At 56.1% G+C, this 24219-nt stretch overlaps 1 protein-coding gene across 3 annotated transcripts; it reads left to right on the top strand.

Moving 5' to 3' along the window:
- Positions 1-452: 452 nt before the first annotated feature.
- On the top strand, positions 453-24044 carry Padi4 (peptidyl arginine deiminase, type IV). 3 transcript variants are annotated; one of them, XM_013507412.1, is made up of 17 exons: positions 527-615; positions 2234-2335; positions 6531-6711; positions 8576-8642; positions 10124-10191; positions 11776-11893; positions 12151-12276; positions 13537-13715; positions 13810-13913; positions 14408-14519; positions 15675-15782; positions 19345-19499; positions 20447-20591; positions 20749-20851; positions 21538-21608; positions 21845-21979; positions 23643-24044. In XM_013507412.1, the coding sequence occupies exons 3-17, from the start codon at positions 6676-6678 to the stop codon at positions 23874-23876; spliced, it is 1761 nt and encodes a 586-aa protein (XP_013362866.1). In that variant the 5' UTR covers positions 527-615; positions 2234-2335; positions 6531-6675; the 3' UTR covers positions 23877-24044. The 3 variants fall into 3 exon arrangements, with proteins under 3 accessions (XP_013362865.1, XP_005409872.1, XP_013362866.1); XM_005409815.2 differs by lacking the exon at positions 2234-2335 and having other exon boundaries at positions 456-615; XM_013507411.1 differs by lacking the exons at positions 2234-2335; positions 15675-15782 and having other exon boundaries at positions 453-615.
- The last annotated feature ends 175 nt before the right edge of the window (positions 24045-24219 follow it).

Here is a 24219-nt window from a genome sequence, read left to right as displayed (position 1 = left end):
GCCTGTTCCTTCCTCTGTGAAATGGGTCTAGCAATGGTGCCAGCCTGAGCCTCGGAGGAGCCAGGACAGAGCAGACCCCTGGGAAGATGACCTGCCACATGGATGGCCAGACGAGAGACCTCCCAACGCCTGGCTCATCTTGGAATGAGGGCCTGACCTGTGATTTCTTGCTTAAAATCTCCCTGTTTCCTCGCCTCCTTCTCTCTGCCACCCCTGTTTATGGTTAGGAGAGACTGGCTGGGTCCGGATGTTTTGGCCCCAGGCCGGGACAAAGCTACAGGTGTGAGAGCTCAGACCTGCGCTCCCCACTCCCGGGTTTCCTGGGCCCGCCGTCCTCCCCACAGAACCATCTGCCACTGGGTCTGGCCAGGATACCCACCAGGGCAGAGGAAGCTGCTGCCCACGCCCAGGCCGAGTGGGCTGGGCTGAGCTGAGCCTGGGCCTCAGACCGCAGGTGCTGACTCACAGCTCCGCCAGGCGCTATAAAGGAACCAGCCCGGGGGCTTCCTGCAGCGGCCAGAGGATGGCCCAGGGGACCGTGATCCACGTGGCCCCCGAGCGGCCCACCCGTGCCGTGTGCGTGCTGGGCATCGACACGCAGCTCGATGTCTGCAGGTGAGAGGGAGCCTCCGGGGCATTGGGGGAAGGACCTTCGTCAGCATGGGCCAGTTCTGCCACCCTCCAAGCCCCGGCTGCCTCTGGCTGTGGTTCCGGCCTCTTTGGTCACTGCCAGAGAGCTGCTGGAAAGACAAACCCAAGCAGGAGCAGTTGAGAGAGACTGGACTCACGGCAGCAAGGTCTCTGCATACAAGGATGGCTTCCCGGGATCTTGCTTCAGATGAATTATTATGGGGTAATCAGAGAGATCAGAGAGGGTCAGACACTTGGCCGTGGTCACCCAGCAAGGTCCCTGGCCCACACCTGGTTCATGAAAAGACGTGCTGTGCACACCCCTCCCTGAGGATGTGTGACAGTGCAGGGATAATGGGACAGGCTGCTGCATCAGAGACAGAGGGAGGTGTCACCTGGCCTGCTGTTGGCTGGCTGAGCAGCCTCAGTTTCCTCAGCTGTGCAGTGGGGATACTGCCCGCTTCATGGAGTGATTTACAGATGAGATGTGGGAAAAGGTAACAGTGTTCATTAAGTACTTAGCTCAGTGCCAGGCGTATTCCTGGGAGCTGTCCATTCATTCATTCATTCATTCACTTATTCATTCATTCATTCACTTGTTCATTCATTCACTCATTGATCAAATAACGTGTGGGCGGTGGGTCACATCAGATGGTCGAGAAATCCTCTTGGAATGTGCGTGGTGCCGTCATTACCGTCATCCTCAGCAACAGTAGAAGCGGGCCTTTTTCCCGCCCCCAGATTGGGCATCTGTGTCCTAGAACAGCACCAACAGGGTCGCCCAGGACATTTTCTTGAGTGTCACTCGCTGCCTGAACCCAGCAGCGTCTAGGTGGCTTCCCGGGTCACAGATGGAAGGCAGGAGGCTGAGAAGTCAGGAACAAAGAGAGAAAGAACCGGGTGCCGCTGGAGGCCCAGAGCGGCACGGTGGTGGTTTGGAGGGAGTGAAGGGGCTGCAGCCGCGTGTGCCAGGATAGCCCTCCAGCTGTGCTCCAGTGGGGGTCAGGGTCACCGGGCCTCTTCCAGGTGGGGAGCTGGCTGGGTAGGCCCAGGAGAAAGGTGCCCCAGAAGGGATGGGGCCCCCGCATCCACAGGAGCCTCAGAAGCCTCCGTTTCTCCTCCTTCAGTCAGACGCTCAGCCCTGTCATTCTGCTTGTAAAGATGGCTAAAGTGACGTCACCTCTCCGCATGTACAAGGCAGGCAGTGTATTCCCATCTTACAGGAGGGGGAACCAAAGCTCGAGGAGGTTAGGTAACCCAGCTAAGGGAGCAGGAGCTCAAACCCAGGCAGCTGGCTTCAGGCCCCTCCTGTCCGCATCTGGCCCCCGCACCAGCCTTCCTTGTCCCTTCTTGCCTGTTCTACACAGGCCCCAGCCAGTGGCTCCCTCCGACCTCCCTGGCAGCTACCACCCTCTTCCTGAAGCGCAGGCGGCTGGGCCGCTCCTCCCCCCGCACAGGCGGCCTGGACCTCTGCTCCTGCTCAGGGACCCGAGGGGTTGGGAAGACGAGATGGGGGACCAGGCGGCAAGCGCCTATTCTGGAGCTGCTCGTAGAAATCACTTTGATTTCATTCTGAGCTTGAAAAGTGCTTTTCCGGCAGCAGGAAATACGTCAAGTGTATGAACATCATGCTGAGCTGAGAGGAATAGTAACATCTCTCCAGGGCTTTCTGGGCCTGGGAAGAGTCAGGATCATCAGGACCCAGGTACGAGGAACCAGGCCCTTCTCACTGGTGTGTTTTTCTTGGTTTTGCTTTTTGGACTTTTTGGTTTGGTTTGGTTTGGTTTGGTTTTTTGAGTCAGGTTGCTCTCAAACTCACATCAATCCTCCTGCCTCAACTTTCTGAGTGCTGGGATTATAGGTGTGCACCACCATGCCTGGCCTTCTTATTGATTTCTAATTTTTGCGGAAATCTGTAAGATAAATGCTTCCATAGTGCCCATTTTAGAGACAAGTAAAATGAGGATTTCAGGAGTTAAAACACCAAAATCCCATATAGATGGGCCCTGACTCCTACTTCTCTCTCTCTCTCTCTCTCTCTCTCTCTCTCTCTCTCTCACACACACACACACACACACATACCTGTCTCTGCACGCTACAGGGATAGCTGGGCCAAGATTGCTCCCAGTGGCAGAGTCAGGCAGCTTCTTCAGGGCTGGAAAGGCCCATGGGGCACAGAGGAGGTGGGGCAAACCACAGAGGGTGGCTGTCATTCTAATGGTGCCACTGGTGGGTGGCCCTCCTTTCCCCCCAGGGTCTCTAACAGCAAACCACTCAGAATGATGCCAGGGAGCATGGACATGTCTGTTAGTGTCGCTAGACCTCAGTGTGCCCATCTGTTAAATGGGCAAATGAACACCTACCTGCTGGGTTGTAGCAGGGACTAAATCACACCACATATGATGAGTATCTGGCAGAGGGAGACAGCAGTGCAGGAACAAACAGACACCTTGTTCCTGTAAGGTGTGTGCCTCTGTGTGTGGCAGCATCACAGGCCCTGAGCACAGTCCTGCTGCTGGTCCTCTGTGAGGAAACGGGGGATGTGGTACTTGTAGGGCCAGGGCTGTCACTGTCTGGAGCTCACGTCCTCCATGCTGGCTCTACGGAGGGGACCAGCGTTAAGGAAGAGTCGGCTCCGATTGTCCGGTGGTGACGCACAGTCACACACAGCGCAGAGCCCCAGGCGTTGGGCAGAGCTCCAGGCGTTGGGCAGAGCTCCTTGGTTGGGAGCTGAGAACATCTGGAAGGCACTCAAAAGAAAGAACATAAACCCTGAGATGAATCCCCATGGTGCCACTTCCCAGGCAGCCTGGCCTCTCCCAGCCTCGGTTTCCCCGTCTGGCAGAGAGGGCAGCTGTGGCAGGTGGCAGGCACTGTTTGCACCCTTCCCCCGCCCCCAAGGAGGAAGCCGCGCAAGGCGGAGGAGCTGGGTGACCAGAAGTCCTGGGGTCCCCTCATTCTTTGAGCCCCCATTCACTTTGCTGCTGTACCATACGCGCGAGTCCCCGTCCCCACGCCCCCCCTCCCGCTGCCTCTGGACACAGCGCATGCGCACAGCAGCTGGGAGGCGGGCTCTTCCCCTGAGGAATGAGCCTCCAGGCTTTGGTGGAGAAACTGGGGCTTCTATGTGGCTTGGCCTGGGCCAGGCAGGTGGACTTTGATGGAGGCAGGAGGCTTAGGGATTGAGGGCACTGTAAGCCAGGAGCTGTGTTGGGGGACCCCACAACAGCTTGTCGTATCCACTCTTCTCAGCACAAGGTCTGGCCCAGGGTGGAGTGAGTGAGGGTGTTTATCGATGAGCTGAATGAATGGGTGTGTGTGTGAAGGGAGGACTATGCCCGGCACATAGTAGGTAACTGAAGTGTTTGTTGAATGAACAAAAGAAAGTTGAACCCACGGAAAGCCTCGTTCATCTTTGTGCCTCCCCGCATAGACTAGGCACTCAGTTATCCTGAAATCCTCTTGCAGAAATCCAGCCTCCTGAGCTGGATTCCCACTCAGCAGCTCTTCCCCGCAGCCCTGGCACCTGCATCCCCACCCTTGGTGGCCTCACAGTCCTCAGGGCCGCACCTGTCCCCTGGGCCTGGTGCCTCCCAGGCCGGCAGTGCTGCCCTGACTCCAGGTCTCCTTGTGACCATATCCAGGGCTGCTTCCACCTGGGTTTGGAAGAGTTTGCCCCTGAAAACCAAGCCAGCTGCCCACCCCCACAATCCAGACGTCACTCTCTCCCCACCACTACCATCCTTTACCCTGGTGAAGTGAGGAGACGCTGGGCATAAAGAGCCGGGCACACAAGCGCCTTCAGGAGACAGCAGTGCAGTTCAGGCTGGCCTTAAGCTCACTGTGTAGCCCAGACTGGCCTCGAACTCACAATGATCCTCCTGCCTCAGCCTCCCGAGTGCTGGGATTACAGGCGTGCGCCACCACGCCCGGCAATATATTCCTGATGCTAAGCCTTTGTTGGTTTTACTGTGTGAATATGCTCTCCTTAGGTTGTGCTCATTTTATGCTACTTATTTTCATCTAGTTGAACTTATCAGTATTTTCCTTTATGCTTACTGGTTTTGATGTCTTGTTTCAGGAAGAGGTAACAGATGTATATGTTCCTACCTCTTCTTTTAAGACATTCAAAGTTCTATTGTGTACATTTATGACTTTCTCTGCCTGGAACTCAATTTTCCTGTAAACTCGATTTGGTGTGAGTCTGGGATAAAGTTAATTCTTGTATTATTTGTCCAATTTGTTTTCCACATGAATGAACAACTGTTCTAGTACCATTCACGATGCAGTCTCCACTGTCCCGGTTCTGTACAAGACCACTTTCATAGACAAGTAGGGTCTCTTAAATTGCAGGCTCCCTTTGTCTTGGCCTGGGTCATTATAACCCCACGGCATAATAGTAAGTCTCATACCTGGTAGAACAAGTCCCTCTGTCTTTTACTTCTTTTCCTTAAGAGATACCTAGACTACTTGGCCCCTTGATTTTCCACATAAATTTTAAAATCAATTTGTCAAACTCAGCAAGAATCTCTGGAACCCACTGGACACATAAATCCATTGGTGAGAATTCAAGGACCTTCAAATACTCCAGCTCTCACCACCCTCCTGCCCCTTTTCATCCCACAGATTTGATGCTTTTATGATTTTGTTTCTTTGTATATAGATGATGTTTAGATTTGCGAAAAGATTTACCATTTTACTTGTTTACCATTCTTTCCTGCACCATCCTCTGGCCTCAGTGACCATCTTCCAAAACTATGCCTTCAGAAGTTGCTTTGGTCAAAGTGTTGATTTTTAAATATCAATTTCTGTTCATTTGAAAAAGTCTTTATTAGGGCTGGGTGTGGTGGCGCACACCTGTAATCCCAACACTCGGGAGGCTGAGGCAGGAGGCTGAACTCTTGTGAGTTCAGACCAGCCTGGGCTACAAAGTGAGCTCAACGCCAGCCTGAACCGCAGAGTGAGACCCTATCTAAAAAAAAAATGTCTTTATTAAAAGATTCAGGGGATGTCGGGCATGGTGGTGTATGCCTGCAATTCCAGCATTTGTGGGGCTGAAGCAGGAGGGTCACCTGAGTTCAAGATCAGCCTGGGAAACATAGCAAGACCTTGTCTAAAAATAATGGGGGAAGAGTGCACAATTCTAAGTTAACAGTTACTTTCTCAAATTCTATGACGAATTGTGCCCTAGATTTCATTGCTACTATTGGCAAGTCTGCTGTCAATCTAATATTTATCTCTTTTTAAGTAGTCTGACTTTTCTTTCTGAATGACTTTTGAGACCTTATCTTTGGTGTGTGTGTGTGTGTGTGTGTGTGTGTGAAGGTTATATTATTAGATGCACACAACTGGTAATATCTTCCAGGTGATTTGAGTCTTACATCGTTAGGTTGTGATCACCTCTATTGATAACAATGTGGGTTATGACTAATAACCTATGTTGTTTGATATTAAAATACCCCCCCAGCTCATCTTTGGCTATTCTTCACTTTACCATGTTGTGTGTGCATACATGACAGAGAGACAGAGAGACACAGAGACAGAGAGAGACACAGAGAGACACAGAGAGAGACAGAGAGAGACACAGAGACAGAGAGACAGACAGAAAGAGACAGGAAGGGCCAGAGAGGGAGACACAGAGAGAGAGACAGAGAGAGAGACAGAGAGGGGGGCACTTCGGTGTGTACTTTCCTCTGCTGTCTTCCAGTTCCCGTGTAAGTCCTCCACCTCTCCCTGTTTTCCTCATTACCGCCTGACAACCTCACGGTACTTTTTCGGACAAAGTAAGGTCTGGTTGGTACCTGGGTTTACAGCTGGGAAAGGGAGGAGCCCAGGGAGAGCCATGTTGGGCCAAACCCTTCCTCACTGGGTCTCTCTGTCCCCCTCCATCTGTTCCACAGCTCTGCCCCCAAGGACTGCACATCCTTCAGCATCCGCGCCCCCCCAGATGTGGTCGTGGATGTCACCCACAGCTCTCCAGCCAAGAAGAATCCCACAGGTTCCTCCAAATGGCCCCTGTACCCTAAGCTGGAGGTGACCCTGAGGATGAAAGCTGCCAGCAGTAGCACAGGCGACCAGAAGGTGAGTGTGAGGGCTATGGATGAAGGAGTGGAAGAGCACCGGCCAGCCAGCACCGGCCCCACAGAGCCTTCTTCCCTTTGCAAAAGCTCCAGATGGCTTCTTCCTCCAAAGGGTCCCACGGATAGTAACTCAGGGACGCCTGGAATCTCTGGGGGCCAGGGCCTCGATTCAGCCTATCCACTCAGCCAATGTTTCATAAACTCCGAACACATGCCAGACATTGCCAGGCACCGGGAAAACAGAAACGAGCGAGCCAGTGGAGCTTGCAGTCCTGGGGGGCTCACAACCTGTGAGTGGGGGTGTCAAACACCATTACACGTGGCACAGCGGTCGAAGAAGACCACAGAGAGGGAGCCCCGAGGAACTCTGCTCCACACCCTTCTTAGTTTCCTGTGGCTGCCACAGCAAATTACCAGCTAGCTTAGGACAACAGCAGTGTATGCTCCCAGTTCCAGAGGACAGAGATCTGAGAACCAGGTGTCAGCAGGCTACATTCCTCCCCCAGCTTCTTCCAGTGGTGATCAGCAGCCCACCATACATGGTGGCATCACACCACTCCATCTCGACCAGCCACCTTGCCCCTCCCCTTCGTGTCATCGCTGTTCCTCTATTATAAGGACACTTGTCTTTGGGTTTAGGGCCCGCCTGGATATTCCAGGATGATCTCCTCATCTCACGATATTTAACACATTTCATGTGCAGAGACTCTTTTTTTTCGAACAAGGCCATGTTCACAGGTTCCAGAAATCGGGATATATTTGGGGAACCACCATGGGAACCTCCCATACCCCCTTGGACTGAGATAGTCCCACAACACCTTCTGGGTTCCCCACAGAGATCTGGGCCAACAGCCACTTGCTGGAGAAACAAGCTGGGCAGGCTATTCCCTGGAGACCAAGCCTTGTCACCCCCTGTAGGAGCACAGAGCTTGGGTATCCAGGCAGGGGTGCTCAGGGAAAACTTCTGGAAGAAACAGCGGGCTGAAGGATAAGAGAGGGAAGAGGGGTAGGAGCCATGGGTCAGTGGCCGTGCGCACGCTCTGGGTGCGGAGACACGCACTGGGGAAACTAAGAAGGCAAAGCAAAGCTTTCAGCCTGGGAAGCAAGCCCACATTCATACTCTAAAGCGATCCCACTGGCTGCCATAGCCATGAGGCTGGATCCAAGGGGTAGACGAGAGGCACAAGGCCCAGAGAGCAAGAGGCAATAAGGTACGGCATTTCCCTGGACACCCACTGCCAAGAGGAGAGCCCAGACCCGCCCCAGACCTCTGCCGCCATATTGCTTGGGCGTGTCCGCAGAAGCCACGCCCTCCTCTAGCAACCGGGCCAATCAGATATGCTCTTCTGGTCGGGGTGGGGCTGTAGGGCCTGCGCCCTGTGAGTGGCCAAACTGAGCGTGCGCTCTGCCACTGAGCCACACCCCCTAGCCCTCCTTGAACTCTGCTTCTTAGACAAAGAAGGGTGGTGTTTGGAAATCTCAGCAGCATCTCCCTGAAGACACCAGGCCTCCCAACTTTCCAGGTGCCCAGGAGGGTGACTTGAGGTCTTTCCTCCAACTCTTCTGCTTGCTGGATCCCGACCTGTGGCTCATAACCAGCTCTCTCCTCTAATGTTTCCTTCACCCCCGCTCCATCTGCTGACCCTCTGCTCCCCACCCCATCCCACCCCACCCCAAATCTACTGGAGAGGTACTCTGCAAACCTTCCCTGGCCCCCTTTCCCAGGCAGAGCGAGCCTCTCCATTTCGGGGCTCCCATAGGACCTTTTTCTACAGCATTGTAGTAAGCTGGCAGAGAGCAGGCTTCCAGTCGGTGTTTGCTGAACGACTAAGAGAAGTCACTCGTGCTTTGCTGCTGTCTTGTAGGTTCAAATTTCATACTATGGACGCAAGACCCCTACAGTGCAAGCCCTGCTCTACCTCACGGGTGTGGGTAAGTGCTGCCCTCTGTAGCAGGGGGTTAGGGGCTTGAGTTGTGGCATCTTCATTTATTTCTCAAGTTAAGAAGTGGGTACATGATTTTCAACATACAAGTCCCCCAACCTTTATGATCCCTCAAATATTTATAGCAAAAATAAATGATGACGCTGTGTTATCTGACAGTGGGTGTTGTGTTCCCCAGATCCACTGTCAGATTCCATTTTCACCGTGTTTGTCACACCCACAACCCACCTGTCCTCATACGCTCATATTTATTTAATATTCTTCAAACGTAACACAGTTTTAGGATCGCTTGAGTCCAGGAGTTGGAGGCCAGCCTCGGCAACGTAGCAAGACCCTCGCTCTTAAAACTAATTTTAAAAAAGCTGGACATGGTGGTGTACACTGTAATCCCAGCACTTGAGAGGCTGAGGCAGGAGGATCAAAAGTGCAAATTTCAGCCTGGGCTACATAGCAAGACTGTGTCTCAGAAAATCCAGAGAACCGCAACAACAATAAAACCCATTTTTAATTTGACTTCATCTTGAGAACTATCATACTGTTTTTATTTAAGTGTGCAGTAAGCATACAAATAACCCAGAACTTTCAAGTTTCGTCTTAATAACAAGTCCTGCTCACGAACACGCATTTAAATAGTAAGAAGCAAGCCCTGACTCTGTGCAAGGTACAGGATGAGACTTCACGTTTAGTTTGGACAGCAGTCCCCCGAATTTGGTGCTGTTATTATCCCATTTTCCAGATGAGGCAGTTGGGGCACAGGAGGTAGACAGACTCGCCCAAAGTTGCACAGCTGGTGAGTGAAGTAATGGACAGGTCCTGGCTACTGCAGACTTTGCTGCCCACCCCTACACTACTGTGTGGGTGGCTGACCTTAAAAGTCATCGGGCCAGGGGCTAGGGATACAGCTCAGTGGCACAGCACCTACCTGGCAAGCACAAGGTTGTAAGTTCGATTCCCAGTACCAAAGAAAAAGACATAGGGCCAGTGCCACTTGGGACAAGGGTGCCCGTACCATGCTGTGGGCCTGAAGGTCTGTGTCAGTGGAACGAGTGTGCTCAGAGGTTCCCACAGGTTGGGGTTCTGGGCTGTGATTTGTGCCCTGATGTGGACACCCACAGGTAATGAAGAGCAGGTGGAGGAGATGTAAACACTCCAGTGTGCCTGAGGGCCTGGACCCTTCACAGGGGTGGTGGGGGATTCTTCTGGAAGCCCCTGGGGTGGTCAGACTCTCAGGGTCTCGTTGGCATCCCAGTCGTGGTCCCCTGAAGGAGGGCGAGTAGTCAGGGCTCGCTGAACTGCAGCCAGACTTCTTGGGGACAGAGGAGAGGTGCTGTGCACCTGTCTCCTCTGAAGCAGGTGAGACTCCTACCCTCGGTGCGGACCTCTCCTAGAGAGGACTTGTCCCTCGAGGCCAGGCTGAGCGCCCCACTCTACGCCCTCACCAACTCCCTCCTCTTATTTGTGGAATTTCAGAAATCTCCCTGCTGGCGGACGTCACCCGCTCTGGCAAAGTGAAGCCAACCAGATCCATGAAAGACCAGGTACCCCTCGACCTTGACCAGCCACCAAATGCTCCCTTTGCCCTGCGGGGCGCTCCTACATACAGTGCCTCCTGGTGGACATGGGGAAAACGGCAGCCCCTCTCATGTTTCCGGTGTTGACTCAACAATTCAGGAAAGAAAAAATATTTTAGTTTATACTGTAGATGTCCTGTGTCTTTTACAAGACCATAATTGCCACTGATTGTGGCTTCAGAATCTCTAGAATCTACTGAGTCACCCAGGTAAATACGCATTGGAGAAAATATTTGTAAACAGGTCTCAACTCCGGCTGAAAACTCCCACCGCGGGCTTTAATGATTCCCATGCAGCTGTTGGCCTGGGGTGAATAACAGGAAGGAGCAACGGCAGGGACAGGAGGGAGGTAGCTGGCCAGGGAGTGTGTGCTGCCCTGGGGTCCCTGGGTGGGGTTTGGGGTGTCCCTGAAACCTCAGGGTGGCCTGCACATTTTTTTTTTCCAGTACTGGGATCAAACCCAAGGGTGCAGCTCCCCTAAGCTGTATCCCGAGCCCTTTTTGTTTACTTTTTAAATTTTGAGACAGGGTCTTGCTAAATTGTCAGGCTGACCTCAAACTTGTGATCTTTCTGCCCCCAATAACCTGCAGCCAGATTTCTTGGGGACACAATTTTACGCTTGTGTGGTGGTGTGCCTTTAGGAGATACCAACCCGAGATCCCAAACCAGGCATAGCGGTGCACACGCCTATCATCCCAACACTTGGGAGGCTGAAGCAGGAGGGTCATGAGTTGGATGCCAGCCTCAGCTATATAAGACCCTGTCTCAAAAAAAAAAAAAAATCTGGAGCCAGTCAGAAGTGCAGGGAAGGGACTGGGCTCTAGCTCAACGGCAGAGCGTTTGCCTAGCATGACTGAGGCCCCAAGATCCATCCCCAGTATTAAAAAAACAAAAAAGGAAAAAAAAAAAGAAAAAAGGAAAGGTGGGGATGGAAATCAGGAATTTCACACTGAACTACATCTCCAGCCCTCTTTCAAAATTTTATTTTGAGACAGGGTCCAAGTTGTCTTGACTGGGTTCCAATTTGAGATCCTCCTGCCTCAGCTGCATTCCAACACCAAGTTTTAGTGTGGGGATGAATGACCCCTGCAGTCATTTGCCAGAGCAAACACTGCCCTGCAAAGGAGGCGTCATCACTTTTAGGTCCCCACAGGGTGGGGCCCCTTAATTTGCTTTCATCTTTGGGCAGAGAGTGACTGGCTGCTAAAAATAGCGCCCACCCTGGTGGAACGAGAAATTAAGAGTTCATAGGATAGTAATGAGGCAGATTAGACTCTCGTCATACCAACTTGGCTTCATTTATTTTGTCAATCCAACGTTTTCTTTGGAAAGCTGTTACTGTAAAGTCTTTTGGCCTCCTATTTTTAAATGGATGAATTGCATTTGAGGTGAATCTGCTGATGACTTTTGGAGCAGGCAGAAATTCGCTCTTGGAACCCGAGATCGTTTGGCGTGGGCACAGGATGGGGGCGGCACACAGGGCCTGGGGTGACAGGAAGCTGGAGGGGTCTGCTCCAGTCCTGAGCGGGCTCCTTCTCCCGGGGTCTGCAGAGCACCTGGACCTGGGGCTCCGCTGGACAAGGTGCCATCCTGCTGGTAAACTGTGACAGGGACAATCGCCATTCCTCCTGCACGGACTGCGAGGACGAGGAGGTGTTTGACAGCAAAGGTAAAGACATTTCACTCGGTGGTGGGACCGGGGCTCTGTCTCTCCAAAGCTGTTTTGTCCATGTGGCCGGAGCTCGGGACAGCACCCCGAAGTTGGGCCATTGAGAGCGTGGTCCCGTTAGGACGAAATGGACATTGGTCCCTGCCCAGAGTCACACGGTAGCCAAAGACAAGCAGGGCGACAGGATGACGGGCGTGGCATGGCCGGACTGCACCAGGAGGGGAGATTGGCCTGGTGACTTGAGTATCTTGTTCCAGACCTGCAGGACATGTCGCTGATGACGCTGAGCACGAAGACCCCCAGGGACTTCTTCACCAAGCACCGGCTGGTGCTGCATGTGGCCAAGTCAGAGATGGACAAAGTGAGGGTCTTCCAGGCCACGCGTGAGTGTCCCTGCCTCTGCGCTGTCTCCACCTCCGTCCCTTTGCCCCTGCAGACGGCCCTGTGTGGCAGAAACTCCTAAGGGGCTGCCAGGTACTGGGCTCTAACACCAGGGACAAAGCTGTGATCGAGGCAGGTGGCTCTGTCCGCGCCCTTCTAGATGGGGTGCAGGCGCTATGTCTGGGACGGAAGGAAGGAAGGAAGGAAAGAAGGAAGGAAAGAAGGAAGGGAGCCAGGAATGGGACCGTGGCCCCTGTCACTTGCACCTCGCGGGGCTGGGAGGGATGACTGGCAGTTAACTGAGCAGAGCACCCAGGTATCTGGGGAAGGGTGGAGTGCAGAGAGGGTGCCAGGGTGGCCTTCCCCGGAGGTGTCATCTGAGCAGAGGACGAGCAGGGACAGCCACACGACACCCTGGGGAAGGGCGCTGCAGGCAGGGGAACGGCATGTGCAAAGTCCCGGACACTGACTTAGTGGCAGACAGACTGTGCCTTCACAGACACTGCCTCCTCCAGGAAGTCCACTGGGCTCCCTCCCTCACAGTGCTTATGGATAGCTAATACTGTAGTGGTCTTTCTCCTCCCTGGGTGAGGACAGGACGACAGTGACTCTGTCTCCTTAGTGGTCCCCTGTGCCAACCCCCAGGGTCCGTTTAGATCTGGCTAGAGCAGTTACCCAGTAATGAATGAGCAGGTGAAGGATGGGGGGGACTCCTGTGACACTGGGAATGGCTCAGGCAGATCCTGCCCTTCCTGGACCCCAGCCAAGGAGCAGCCATGGAGGTGACATAGGGGAGGGGCTGGGGAAGGTACCCCAGCACCAGGGAGAGGGGACAAGGGATAGAGCTTGGGGACAGAGTGCTTGTAAGCATACATGAGGGCCTGGGTCCCCGGCACCCCAAAGATGGAGGAGGAAGAAGAGGAAGAGGAAGAGGAGGAGGAGGGAGGGGAGGAGGGAAGGGAGGGGGAGGGAGGGAAGGAGGGAGCAAAGGAAGAGACGAGCCAGGTGTGGCAGCACACGCCTGTAATCCCAGCACCCAGGAGGCTGAGGCAGGAGGATCTGCAAGTTCGAGGCCAGCCTGGGCTACAAAGTGAGTTCAAGACCAGCCTGAACTGCATAGTGAGACCCTGGCTCAAAAAAAAAAAAAAAAAAAAAGACACACACCAAAAAAAGGAAGAGAAGAAAGAAAGGAAAAGACCACTGAGAAGAGAAGAGGGTCTCAGAGGGGTGCACAGACCTGAGCCTGCCCTGCCTCTATCTAGAGGACAAGCTGCCCTGTAAGTACAAGGTGGTCCTGGGGCCCCAGCAGCCATGTCACCCCCTGGAGCTCCTCGGTGGCCAGCACAGCACAGACTTCTACGTGGAGGCCCTCGCCTTCCCGGACGCTGACTTCTCGGGGCTCATTTCCCTGGGCATCTCCCTGCTGGACACCTCCAACCCAGTAGGTCAAGCAGGGATGGCAGCCTGGCTGGGGCGGTGCGGAGCCCCCCAGGAGGTGGCAGGGGGTGACAGCCCTGCTCTCCCCTCCCTCGCAGGAGCTCCCCGAGACCCTGGTTTTCCAGGACAGCGTGGCCTTCCGTGTGGCCCCCTGGATCATGACCCCCAATACCCAGCCTCCCCAGGAGGTGTACGTGTGCAGGTGAGGGCCCAGTGCAGCCTGCCCAGTAACAGTCCTTGCCCTGACCTGCTGGCAGCTTCTGGTGGGCTTGGGACCATAAAAAGTCGGGGGCACCTGGAATCCTAGCACTCTGAGAGGCTGAGGCAGGAGGATCACAAGTCTGAGTGCCAGGGGAACTGCGGGAGGAAAGAGAATCCTGAGCTCAGGCAACTCCCTGACTTAGCAAGACTCTGACCCAAAATTAAAAATAAAAAAGGCTGGGGATGTAGTTCAGTGGGAAGGTTCAAACTGGGCTGTCGCAGGAGGCCTGAGCTTGGGCATGACCTCCTCACTGTCCTCCCCACGTGTATGGTTCTGGGGGCTCATGACACGAAGCCTGCCGAGAACAGAGACACAAGACAGAGCAGGAGCCGCTGCCCAGGCCACAGGCGTCTCGGGGGCCCCTGTGTCACCAGCCCCAGCCCCCTGCCAGGTCTGAACTCAGGGATCCCGGGCTGCTGCTCTTCTCTTCCTAGTATTTTTGGAAATGAAGACTTCGTGACGTCAGTAGCTGCTCTGGCCAAGAAAGCCAAGTGCAAGGTGACCATCTGCCCCGAGGAGGAGAACCAGGACGACCAGTGGATGCAAGTGTGTGGCCCTGCCCCGTGGACAGGGCGGGGGGTGGAGGGGAACCTCGCCCAAGGTGGCTCAGCCACTGATTTGCTGACCTTTGTCACGGGCCACTGTGAGCCCATCCCGGGCCACCCAGGTGAAAGCCCCCTGGAAAATGCTCCCTCCTAGGCTTCCTCACCTGGCACCCACGCCACACCCTCGCCCCAGCACTTTCCATGGCTCCCGACCCCCTCAGCTGCTTCCGGGGTCCTCTGGACCTGGCTGCCTCCCTCCGCTGGCACTGCCTGCCCTGTGCGGGCAACACCCTGTGCCAGTCTCTGTCCCTGGCCGACTGAACCCCAGCCACTCCCTGCTCTGCCGGGCCCCTCTGCCCTCCAAGGTGCTTCCCAGGCTCCCACCCCCGTCACGCCCTCCCGTTGCTGCCCCCAAGGATTTCCGCAACCCCTGCAGGGGTCAGGGGGACGCCGCCCTCTTCCTCCTGGTCCCCCAAGCACCTTCCTGTCTGCCTCCCTTCGAGAAGCTGGGTCGAACCGTGTGGCACTGCTAATGGACCCTCTTCCACCTGTGAGCAGGGAAGCGGCAGCCCATAGTTCCACCTGCCAGTGACAGAAGACCGTGACTGAGCCCCTTGCACCTTGGCACACACCCCTGGAGGCAGGGTCTGCACCTGATTCGATCCTGAGGCCCCCTGTGCCCTCATCGGCCAAAGGGCGAGGCCTGGCCCTGCCTGCTTTCCTCTGGGCAGGACGGGGCTCAGCTGCTGTCCCAGGGGGGCATCTTCTCCACCCCTCCCAGAGCTCTGGGAGGCCTCCTGTGGGACCCTCAGACTCCCCTGACCTCCTGACACCAGGTGCTCGCTGCCTGGACCCTGGCTGTCTCACTTGCGGGGCAGGGTCGTTAGGACAGGGCACGTCTTGTCCACTGTGGCCCCAGGAGCCCTGGGTGCCACCGGAGAAGGCGGAAGGGCTGTGGCTTCCTGGCATCTGGTGCACAGGGCAGTCACAGGACAGACGCTCCGCTCCTCAGAGCCCTTCTCTGGGGTCACGCCTGTCACCGAGATTTGCTCTTGACAGCGAGGCTGACAGAGTGCGGGGGTCCCGCGCCTGTCCGCGTGCCGGGTGCCTAGACCCGGGCAGCGCGGGACTCAGCCCTGGCCTCACCCCTGCCCAGGATGAAATGGAGATCGGCTACATCCAGGCGCCACACAGAACGATGCCCGTGGTGTTCGACTCCCCGAGGGACCGAGGCCTGAAGGACTTCCCCATCAAACGCGTCCTGGTACCCACGCGGGGTGGGCGGGGCCCTTTCCTCTTCCGCCTGGCCGCCCCAGGCCCGCCTGGCTCTGAAGGCAGAGCTCCTGCCCCAGCAGATCCCACAGGCGGGGCCGGTTACTTCTGTTATTAGGGTGATAAGATCCCCCTCTTCCCCCAGCCCTGGCACCATGAGCTCAGCGTGTCCCCAAGGTGACCCTGGGCAGAGGTGTTGGACCTCTACGGGCTTCGAGCTCTTGCTGTGGGGTGGGGATGGGGCCAGAGCCGCAGGCCCTGTCTTCCAGGTAGGGTGCAGCTTCCAGGGACTCCATCGGGAGCAGGGGCCGGGAATTGGTGTCCATTTCCTAGGTGTGACCTTATCAGCTGAAATGTCCACATGTGGGGAGTGGTACCCTGGTGAGTCACACTTGACTAGGCTGGCGGGTTGATGCAGGCTCAGCACAGAGTAATAATAATAATAATGATAATAATAGTAATAGTTGCATTTGCTGAATATGCCTTTCATGTCCGTCACGCTGCTGAGTTCTTTACACACACTGACTCATTTCATTCGATGACTTTTTATGGAGATGCTATCAGTTGGCCCATTTTGCAGATGAAGAAACTGAGGCTCACAGTGTTGCTATCAGAATTCAAACCAGACCAGTGTGGAACAAACCCTTCTCCACCCCGCTGCCCTGCTTTCCCAGGAAGACCCAGGGTGGCACGCTGAGCCCTGGACCCAGAGAAAGCGGAGGAAGGAGTGTGGTGTGCAGGTTGGCAAAGATGAATGGCTTCTAGGCAGCATCCTGCGCCCCAGGGAAGGGGAGGCGGCCCTGCCCACACAAGAGGCTCTGGAGGAAACTTCAGCTTACTCGGCTGCTGGTCTCACTTCCGCCCGGCCACACCCAGCACCGGAGTTGCAGGATACGGAGATTTTGTTGGATTCTCTGGCGGGTGCACCCCATCTCGGGGGCGCTGGGGTCAGCCGTCAGCCGGCACTGTGACTCCTCCTTGACCTCTGGTTTCAGTCCTGTCCTGTTCGGTGGCTGCATCTCCTACTGTGATCCTCTGCCTGTGACAAAGGCCAGGTTCTTTACTGTCACAAGACACACTCCCTGCTGGACAGACGGACCCTCAGCACAGGCGCCCCCTCCGGACAGCCATGGAGGAAGGAAGGCTGCAGTGGGGACTGGGGCCTCCTGCAGCGTTTGGCCCGGGTCGTTCAGAGTGAAAAGGATAGTAGGGTAAAAGTCAAACTTGTCACCAGGGCTCTCGTACATCTCACCTGCTCCTCCAGCATCACCACCAGCCACTCATCCTGTCCCGTACCTGGCTGTGGCCCCCCAGGCACCTTCCTGTTCACCTCACCCTCCCTTTGCAATGGCAGGCAGAAACACTGAAACGACACCCGGGATTTGGGCAGATTTATTTATGCCGACAGGGCTGGGATCATTCCTAGAATATCAGGCCCTGATCGCTGGTGGTGTAGGCTTATGAGATAAGCAAGCAGGAAGTACCGAGGCAGAATGGCTTGTCAACTGGGGATTAGTTTATACAATGTGCATCACAGTGACTAGCTGTTTCTAAGAGACAGGAGCAACCGGAACTGGAACAGGAACTATTACCTGGGCAACTAAGAAGCTGAAGTATACTGGCTGGCTGGGAGGCAGGGGTAGGCTCTGCTGCACCCTCACCTCAGGACCTTTGCACATGCTGTTCCTCCTGCCTGTTCCATGGCTGGCTGAGGCTTCACCTTCCGTTCTCTGCTTCAATGCCCTCCTCAGCACAGCCTTCACCAGCTCCTTGCATTCTCCATTCCAGCCTCTGCTGGTGTCCCCTGGAGCATTTTGTTACAAATCCCAGCCTTGTTTATAAGACGTTCTGCTGCATGAGGGCAGGCTCTGGGGACGGGACACAAGTGTTGTCTTGTCCGTTAAAACAATGGCCTTGAATCCTCTGTCACTGCTGTGACTGGGAAAACTCAGCATGCCGGAAGCCACCATTCACTGGAAGGGAATTAAAGCCAACTTGTCCCAGGTGGCTGCCAAGGCTGCACGCTTGCTGGCCGCTGTGAGGCCATCCATTTAGAACCTGAGAAGCTGGACATGGTCTCCAGGCTTAAGCGGAGGAGGGGGGTTCTTTGTTTTTGAGACAGGGTCTTGCTATGTAGCCCAGGCTGGCCTTGAACTCAAGGCAATCTTCCTGCCTCAGCCTCCCCAGTGCTGGGATTACAGGTGTGCCGGGATTCAGAGCTGGCTGATAAGAGAACAGCCTGGGCTTTGTGCTGAGGATGGAGGCGGGGCGGGGCGGGGCGGGGACGGGAGGCACAGGGACGGCAGCACATGGCGGGGAAGGGGACCTGCGATCCGTTCTGCATCCGGTTGCCTGGACTTTTGACCAGTGCGAGCGAGATAAACCAGAGACGGCATCCAGGCTGTGACCTGTGGGTGGGAGCCGCTGTCCCGGACCCCAAGAGGGGAGGATGGGGGGAGGGCGTGGTCAGCAGTTCCGAGGGGGGCAGGCAGGAAGTCAGGCGGCTTTGGGACAGAAGTGAGTCCGGAAACAAGGTTGTCGGCTCACGCGTGGAATTCCATGCGGCAACAGAGCAGACCAAGGCCTGGGCCCTGGGAAGGAGCCGCAGCAAGGGTACAGGTCTCTGGTTTGTAGAAGGTTAGAGTTGGGGTGCAGCCTCTCCTGGGGGTGACAACGCCTCGGATATGTCCAAGCGCTGCCCAGGGAACCCGGTGTTCCCTTACAGGCGGGAGGAACTTCGCCGGTGCGACCGAGTTAGGAATCTTGCGATTGGGTGACCTGCGCAGATTGGAAGCACAAGGCTCCTTAAAAGGAAGGGAGAGCAGCGTGCAGGGGGTGGGCCTGCGATGGACAGAAGCAAGGACGGGGGCGCACTGGGGACAGAGAAGGAGCCACACGCAGGCAGCCACCGGCAGCCGCGAAGGACAAAGAAACAGGTTGCTCCGCAGCACCTCTGGAAGGAAGCAGCGCCGCAGCCCCGCCGTACCTTGACTTGAGCCCACCACCCAGAGCCCGGCTCCAGCAGCGGCAGGAAAAGAACTGTGTTAACTGAAGCCATGAGCTTGACGGCGATTTGCTGCAGCAACCAGAACCTGCGTGAGGGGTGACACCTGTGTCCCCTGCCCCTTTCCTGATGGTGCCGTGGAGAAGTCACAGCCATGCTGAGAGCTCGTTCCAGCCCCCGTCAGGGTGCAGCTCCCGGGAGCACGGCCTTTGGGGCCATGGCCCAAGGAGCCTCTGTCTCCCTTCGGAGCGTTGTTTTCTCATGTGCAAAGTGAGACACTTGGAGGACTTGTTACCAGCCGTGAGTGAAGGTGTACGAGGCAGCTGGCGTGCCCCAGGGGCACAGCAAATGCCAGTCCAGTCGCTGTCCTTGCCCGAACCCACCAACCTCCCTTCCACATCCCGAGAGCAGTAATGGTACCTGTTCCGTAACAGCCACTCACGGATGGACAGCAGTTCCTTCCCGGGACCAGCCCGCCTTTACACTTGACCCGTCCTCTGCCCCAGGCACGGGGGTCTCTAACTCTCCCCCAATGCTTCTCCCACCGCAGGGTCCAAATTTTGGCTACGTGACCCGAGGGCCCCTAACAGGGGAAGTCACGGGGCTGGATTCATTTGGGAACCTGGAGGTGAGCCCCCCGGTGACCGTCGGGGAGAAGGAGTACCCACTGGGCAGGATCCTCATCGGGAGCAGCTGCTACCCCAGGTGAGGAGAGGTGGCCAGGACTCCCGAGGCAGGGAAAAGCAGGAGCAGCAGGAGCCTCCCCTACCTCTATCCAAGCAAGAGGGCTCCGGGAGTGGGAGAGGAAGCCAAGTGCAGGATAAAGAATCCAGGCTTTGGAGCCCAGTGGACCTAAGTTTACGTTCCAGGTCTGTCACTTACAGTTGGTCATCAGTGACTATTTACTGAGCATCTACTTTGTGCTGGGAGCTGGGGATGCAGCTATGAATGACAGACAAGTTCCTGCCACTATGCTAGTGGGGGAGACAAATAATAGAAAAGTAAATAAATCAGGCAATTTCAAATAGTGAAGAAAACAAAAAAGAAAAGGATAGGTGTGGGACCTAAATTAGCACGAGCAGAGACGCTCTCTCTGGGGAGAGGCCTGATGACAAGGCCACATGTGGGGATGTGGCCATGTGGGGTTGTGGCATCTGACAGAACATGTGCCAAGGCCCTGGGGCAGGATCGAGCTCAGTGTGTTCAAGAAGGCCAGGCAACTGGAACAGATTAAGCAAGAGAAAGAGCAAAGAACTCAATCACAGAGGGATTTGGAGGGGACAGTATAGGCACAGAGGCATTAAGGAACATCCCCCAAGACCACACAGCTAGCAAGGAGTCAGCTCAGGGGGCACTAACTCAGTCAATTTGAATCAGCTGCAAATCCAGTGTTTACCCTGGCATTTAGGTCAGTTTGACAAGCTGTGCTTCCTGAGGCTAGGCTCCGGTCCCCTCTACCTTCGTGACTCTGTGCCTCAGTTTCCCCTCAGTGAACTAGAATGACAGTGCCTCAGTTTCTCAGATGTGAAGGCATCCCAGGCTTCTGCATCCCTTCCCTTGCTGGAGGAGAACCCTGACTCCTCTGCAAACCCCTGCCCGCTGGGGTCCCCCACTACCTCCCCCAAATAATACTCCTTTGCCCCTGCTGGCAGCTCGGGGAGCCGGGAGGTACACCGGGCCCTGCAGAACTTCCTGGCAGCGCAGCAGGTGCAGGCCCCGGTGCGGCTTTACTCCGACTGGCTGTTCGTGGGCCACGTGGATGAGTTCCTGAGCTTCGTGCCGGCGCCCGATCGCAAGGTGCGGTGTGGAAGAGCCCTCTCGCCCCTTGGGGTCTCAGCACAGCTCTGCCTTCTGCCCGACTCCGCTTTTCCCTGGGGCTGGGGATCGAGGGGCAGCAGCCTCTCTCCTGGGAGCCCCGGGCACAGCCGCCTCTGACCCAGCGTTTCTCCTCTAGGGCTTCCGGCTGCTGCTGGCCAGCCCCAGGTCCTGCTATGGGCTGTTCCGGGAGCAGCAGCGGCAGGGCCACGGCGAGGTGTTGCTGTTGGAAGGGCTCAAGAGTAAGTCGGCTGCACCTTGCTCTGCCTGGGCTCCTCGCCTGCCGCGGGCCTATGGGGTGTGGGCGGAGCTCCAGGAGGGCTTCCTGGAGGAGGCCAAGCGAGCCCAAAGGATGAGCAGCAGCTGGAGGCCGGATGGGGCAGTGAGGAGGGAAGGACGTGCTGCACACACAGGGAACAGCGAACTTGAAGGCTGCAAGGCACCAAAGCAAGATGCTCTCGAGGCGGTGGGAAAGCCCCATGTGGCTGGAGCGCGGATGAAATACATTTGGCAGACCCGAGCTGAGTGAGAGGTGGCTGAGCCTCCACGGCTGAGCGATTTCACCTAATCAGTGGGAGGTGTGACGTGTGGCCCCAGGAAGCCCCGTCTTCCCGTTTGTCTTTGTTCTTTTTTGCTCATTCATGGCGGCAGCCTTGGGGACGGAGCCTCACGCGTGCAGGCAAGCGCTCTGTGGCTGGCTGCACCCCTGCTGCTGTTTTCTCCTTCCTAAACCCAATCTCTTGGGAGAGAAGAGAATTTCCTGGGGGAAAAGCAGGATTTTTAATATGAACTCACATTTGCAGCGCTCACAACAAACCTGCCCATCAGGGACTACTGCTGCCCCATTTCACAGATAGGGCCACCGAGTCCCCTGCAGGACACATGGATTCGTTTGTAATTTTTTTCTCTCTTTTTTTCCCCATGATAGAGAAAAAGCAGCCGAAAATAAAGGACATTCTGTCAGACAAGGAATTGAGAGAGCAGAACTCCTACGCGCAGGTACTGAGCCGGGGGTGCTGGAGATGACACGCCCCGGGCAGACCCGAGACCCTGCCCAGCCACCCACCCCTGTGACAGGAGCCCTCGTGGGCTGCCGCAGAGGGAGAAGCAGAGAGCTGGCCGGGGGGCCCATGAGGTCCCCTGAGAGCCGGCTAATGGCCCTCTGTGCCCGGGAGCCTGGCAGCCGCCCGTCCCTTGGCCTCAGCCCCAGGGTGCCCCCTTCTCGCCCAACCCAGAGCTGCATCGACTGGAACCGCGAGGTGCTGAAGCGCGAGCTGGGCCTGGCCGAGGGCGACATCATCGACGTCCCGCAGCTCTTCCAACTGAACGCCAGGGGGCGCCTCAAGGCTGAGGCCTTCTTCCCCAACATGGTGAGGAGGTGCAGCCGCCCGGAGCCCTTCGGCATGGGCTTAACCCGGGGCGCAGTCACGAGGAGTTTAGAGGGGCCAGGGGGATCCAATTCAGCTTCCGGAGCCCCTCTGCCGCTCCCTGTCCTGCAGGCCAGGAGTCAGGTCTGTGGGCCCCTCCGAGTCACAAGTGACGCACGGGGGCGGGGCCTCGCACACGTGCAGCTGGTGCAGGACTGGATCTAGAGGGTCAGGCTGCAGACCCCGAGCCCTAACCACTGCGGCACTGCCGCCCACCTGGGGGCTGGGGTGGGCGGAGTGAAGCCCCAGACAGGATGCTCTGAGCTGCTCTGAACGCGCGGAGGGACCCCGCGGGGCACTGCCCCGGTCTAGCCCAGAGGTGGGGCTAGACTCAGCCTTCCAGGGGCGCACACCTTTGCTGGGAGCTCAGCTGTGACCCCAGGTACTATCACTTTACGGTCCCTAGGGTCTGTTCCGTGCCTCGTTCTTCTGTACTGGGGGTTACGGTGCAGGGAGGAGCCAGGAGTTCATAGCTCAGCGGTTTGCAAAGTGGGTTCCCCGGAGCCCTGGGGCCCCAAGGCAGTGCCTCAAACCTGGTGGTTCGGGTTGTCTGTTTCCCACATTGGGCTTCTGCAGAGGGTTTGTTTAGAATGAGGCCTTCCTCAGCCTGAAGGAAGCTGGGAAAGGGACAACCTCTATCTCAAGCCCCAAATAAGACTCCTTGGCCCCACGCATTTCGTGTCCTGACCAGTTTAGCTGAGCCAGGCTTCCAGGTGCAGGAAGTGGATGCTGACGGCCAGGGAATGAGGTATTTTAAAGTGGTCACCAGGTGAGGCCTGACTGTGCCCAAGACCCCTGGGGGGAACCTCCCGGGGCCCCACGGGAGAGAGGTAGGGTAGGGGAGGAGACCAGGCAGAGACGTACTGTGCAGGCCACATGCCTTGGCTCTGCCTGGGCAGTGACAGAAGGAGAAGCCCTTGAAGGACTCATGGCCCACAGAGGCTGCCTGTGCACCTGCTATGTGCTGGCACCATCCTGTGCAAACATCTACTCTTAGCTAACTGTCATGGCAATGGACACTTGGGCTCATCATGCTGGTAAAGATCAGAGAGGTGAAATGACCTGCATAAGGTCACACAGCTGTTGAGAGGAGCAAGGTGTAAACTCACCCTGGCCTGCAGCCCAAACCCCACTCTCCCACCTTGCCTGGGAATAAAGTCCTTTGTGGGAATCGTAATACGCAGAAAGCCCTAGGATGGAGGCAGCACCTATCCTTCCATTCAGCAGATGTTTAGTAAGCACCTACTGTGTGCAGGCACCATGCTGGAGGCAGGGACTGTGGAGGGGAAGTGACTGGTTGTCAGAGTGCAGGGATTCGTGGGCAGCTCTCCAGAGGCCCTGGCATTTGAACTGGCCCTTACCAGAAAGCGGCAGTCAGGGAGGACAGTGTAGTGTTAAAAGCACGGATCCTGGAGTCCAGACTTGAATGAAAATCCTGGGATACCCAGGTGGCCTTGGATGACCAATTTTGCCTGTCTGAACCTCAGTTTCCTCATCTGTAAAACGAGGCCATTCTTACTGGAGGTCAGAGAAGTGTGGGGATACATGGACGGTGACGCAGGTTGCACACTCCTGCCTCTGAGCTGAGCGCCCCACTTCTCTGCAGGTGAACATGCTGGTGCTGGGGAAGTACGTGGGCATCCCCAAGCCCTTTGGACCCTTCATCAGCGGCTGCTGCTGCCTGGAGGAGAAGATGCGCTCGCTGCTGGAGCCGCTGGGCCTGCACTGCACCTTCATCGATGACTACCACAGCTACCACGTACGCCATGGGGAGGTGCACTGCGGCACCAACGTGCGCCGGAAGCCCTTTGCCTTCAAGTGGTGGCACATGGTGCCCTGAGCCACCTGCCTTGGCGGCCTCTCCGGGTACCCAACCTTGCAGCAGAGGCTTGCTGCCTCCTCCCGGGCCCCCTCCTGGCCCCGCTATGCTCCCCAAATTGGTCCCAGCATCGCAAACTGAGCCCTGCCCTGAGAAGCTGTAATAAAGATGTTTTTAACTCACTTTGTACACGAGCTTTGGGGGTGCTGACATCTCCCTTTTTAGAGCCACTGAGATCTGTTCCCTACCAGCCTGGGGTGTATGGGCATTCATTTAATCATTCAGTATACGAATCTATAATATATACTTCTCAGATATGTGCTTCATAAAAAAACAACTTATTTTTAAAAATAGACTGGATTGC

Source organism: Chinchilla lanigera, unplaced genomic scaffold (genome assembly GCF_000276665.1).
Source record: "Chinchilla lanigera isolate Chin_1 unplaced genomic scaffold, ChiLan1.0 scaffold00126, whole genome shotgun sequence".
NCBI classification, from domain to species: Eukaryota; Metazoa; Chordata; class Mammalia; order Rodentia; family Chinchillidae; genus Chinchilla; species Chinchilla lanigera.
Note: the sequence above shows the minus strand (reverse complement) of the source record. Positions and strands in the feature narration are given on the sequence as shown.

What these genes read in the sequence shown, in the direction of transcription:
- Padi4 (XM_005409815.2), top strand. Translation starts at nt 524, where the DNA reads ATGGCCCAGGGGACCGTGATCCACGTGGCCCCCGAGCGGCCCACCCGT. An exon ending in GTAGCACAGGCGACCAGAAG is followed by an intron (nt 6,712 to 8,575) that starts GTGAGTGTGAGG and finishes GCTGTCTTGTAG; the next exon opens with GTTCAAATTTCATACTATGG. An exon ending in TGCCGGCGCCCGATCGCAAG is followed by an intron (nt 20,592 to 20,748) that starts GTGCGGTGTGGA and finishes TTTCTCCTCTAG; the next exon opens with GGCTTCCGGCTGCTGCTGGC.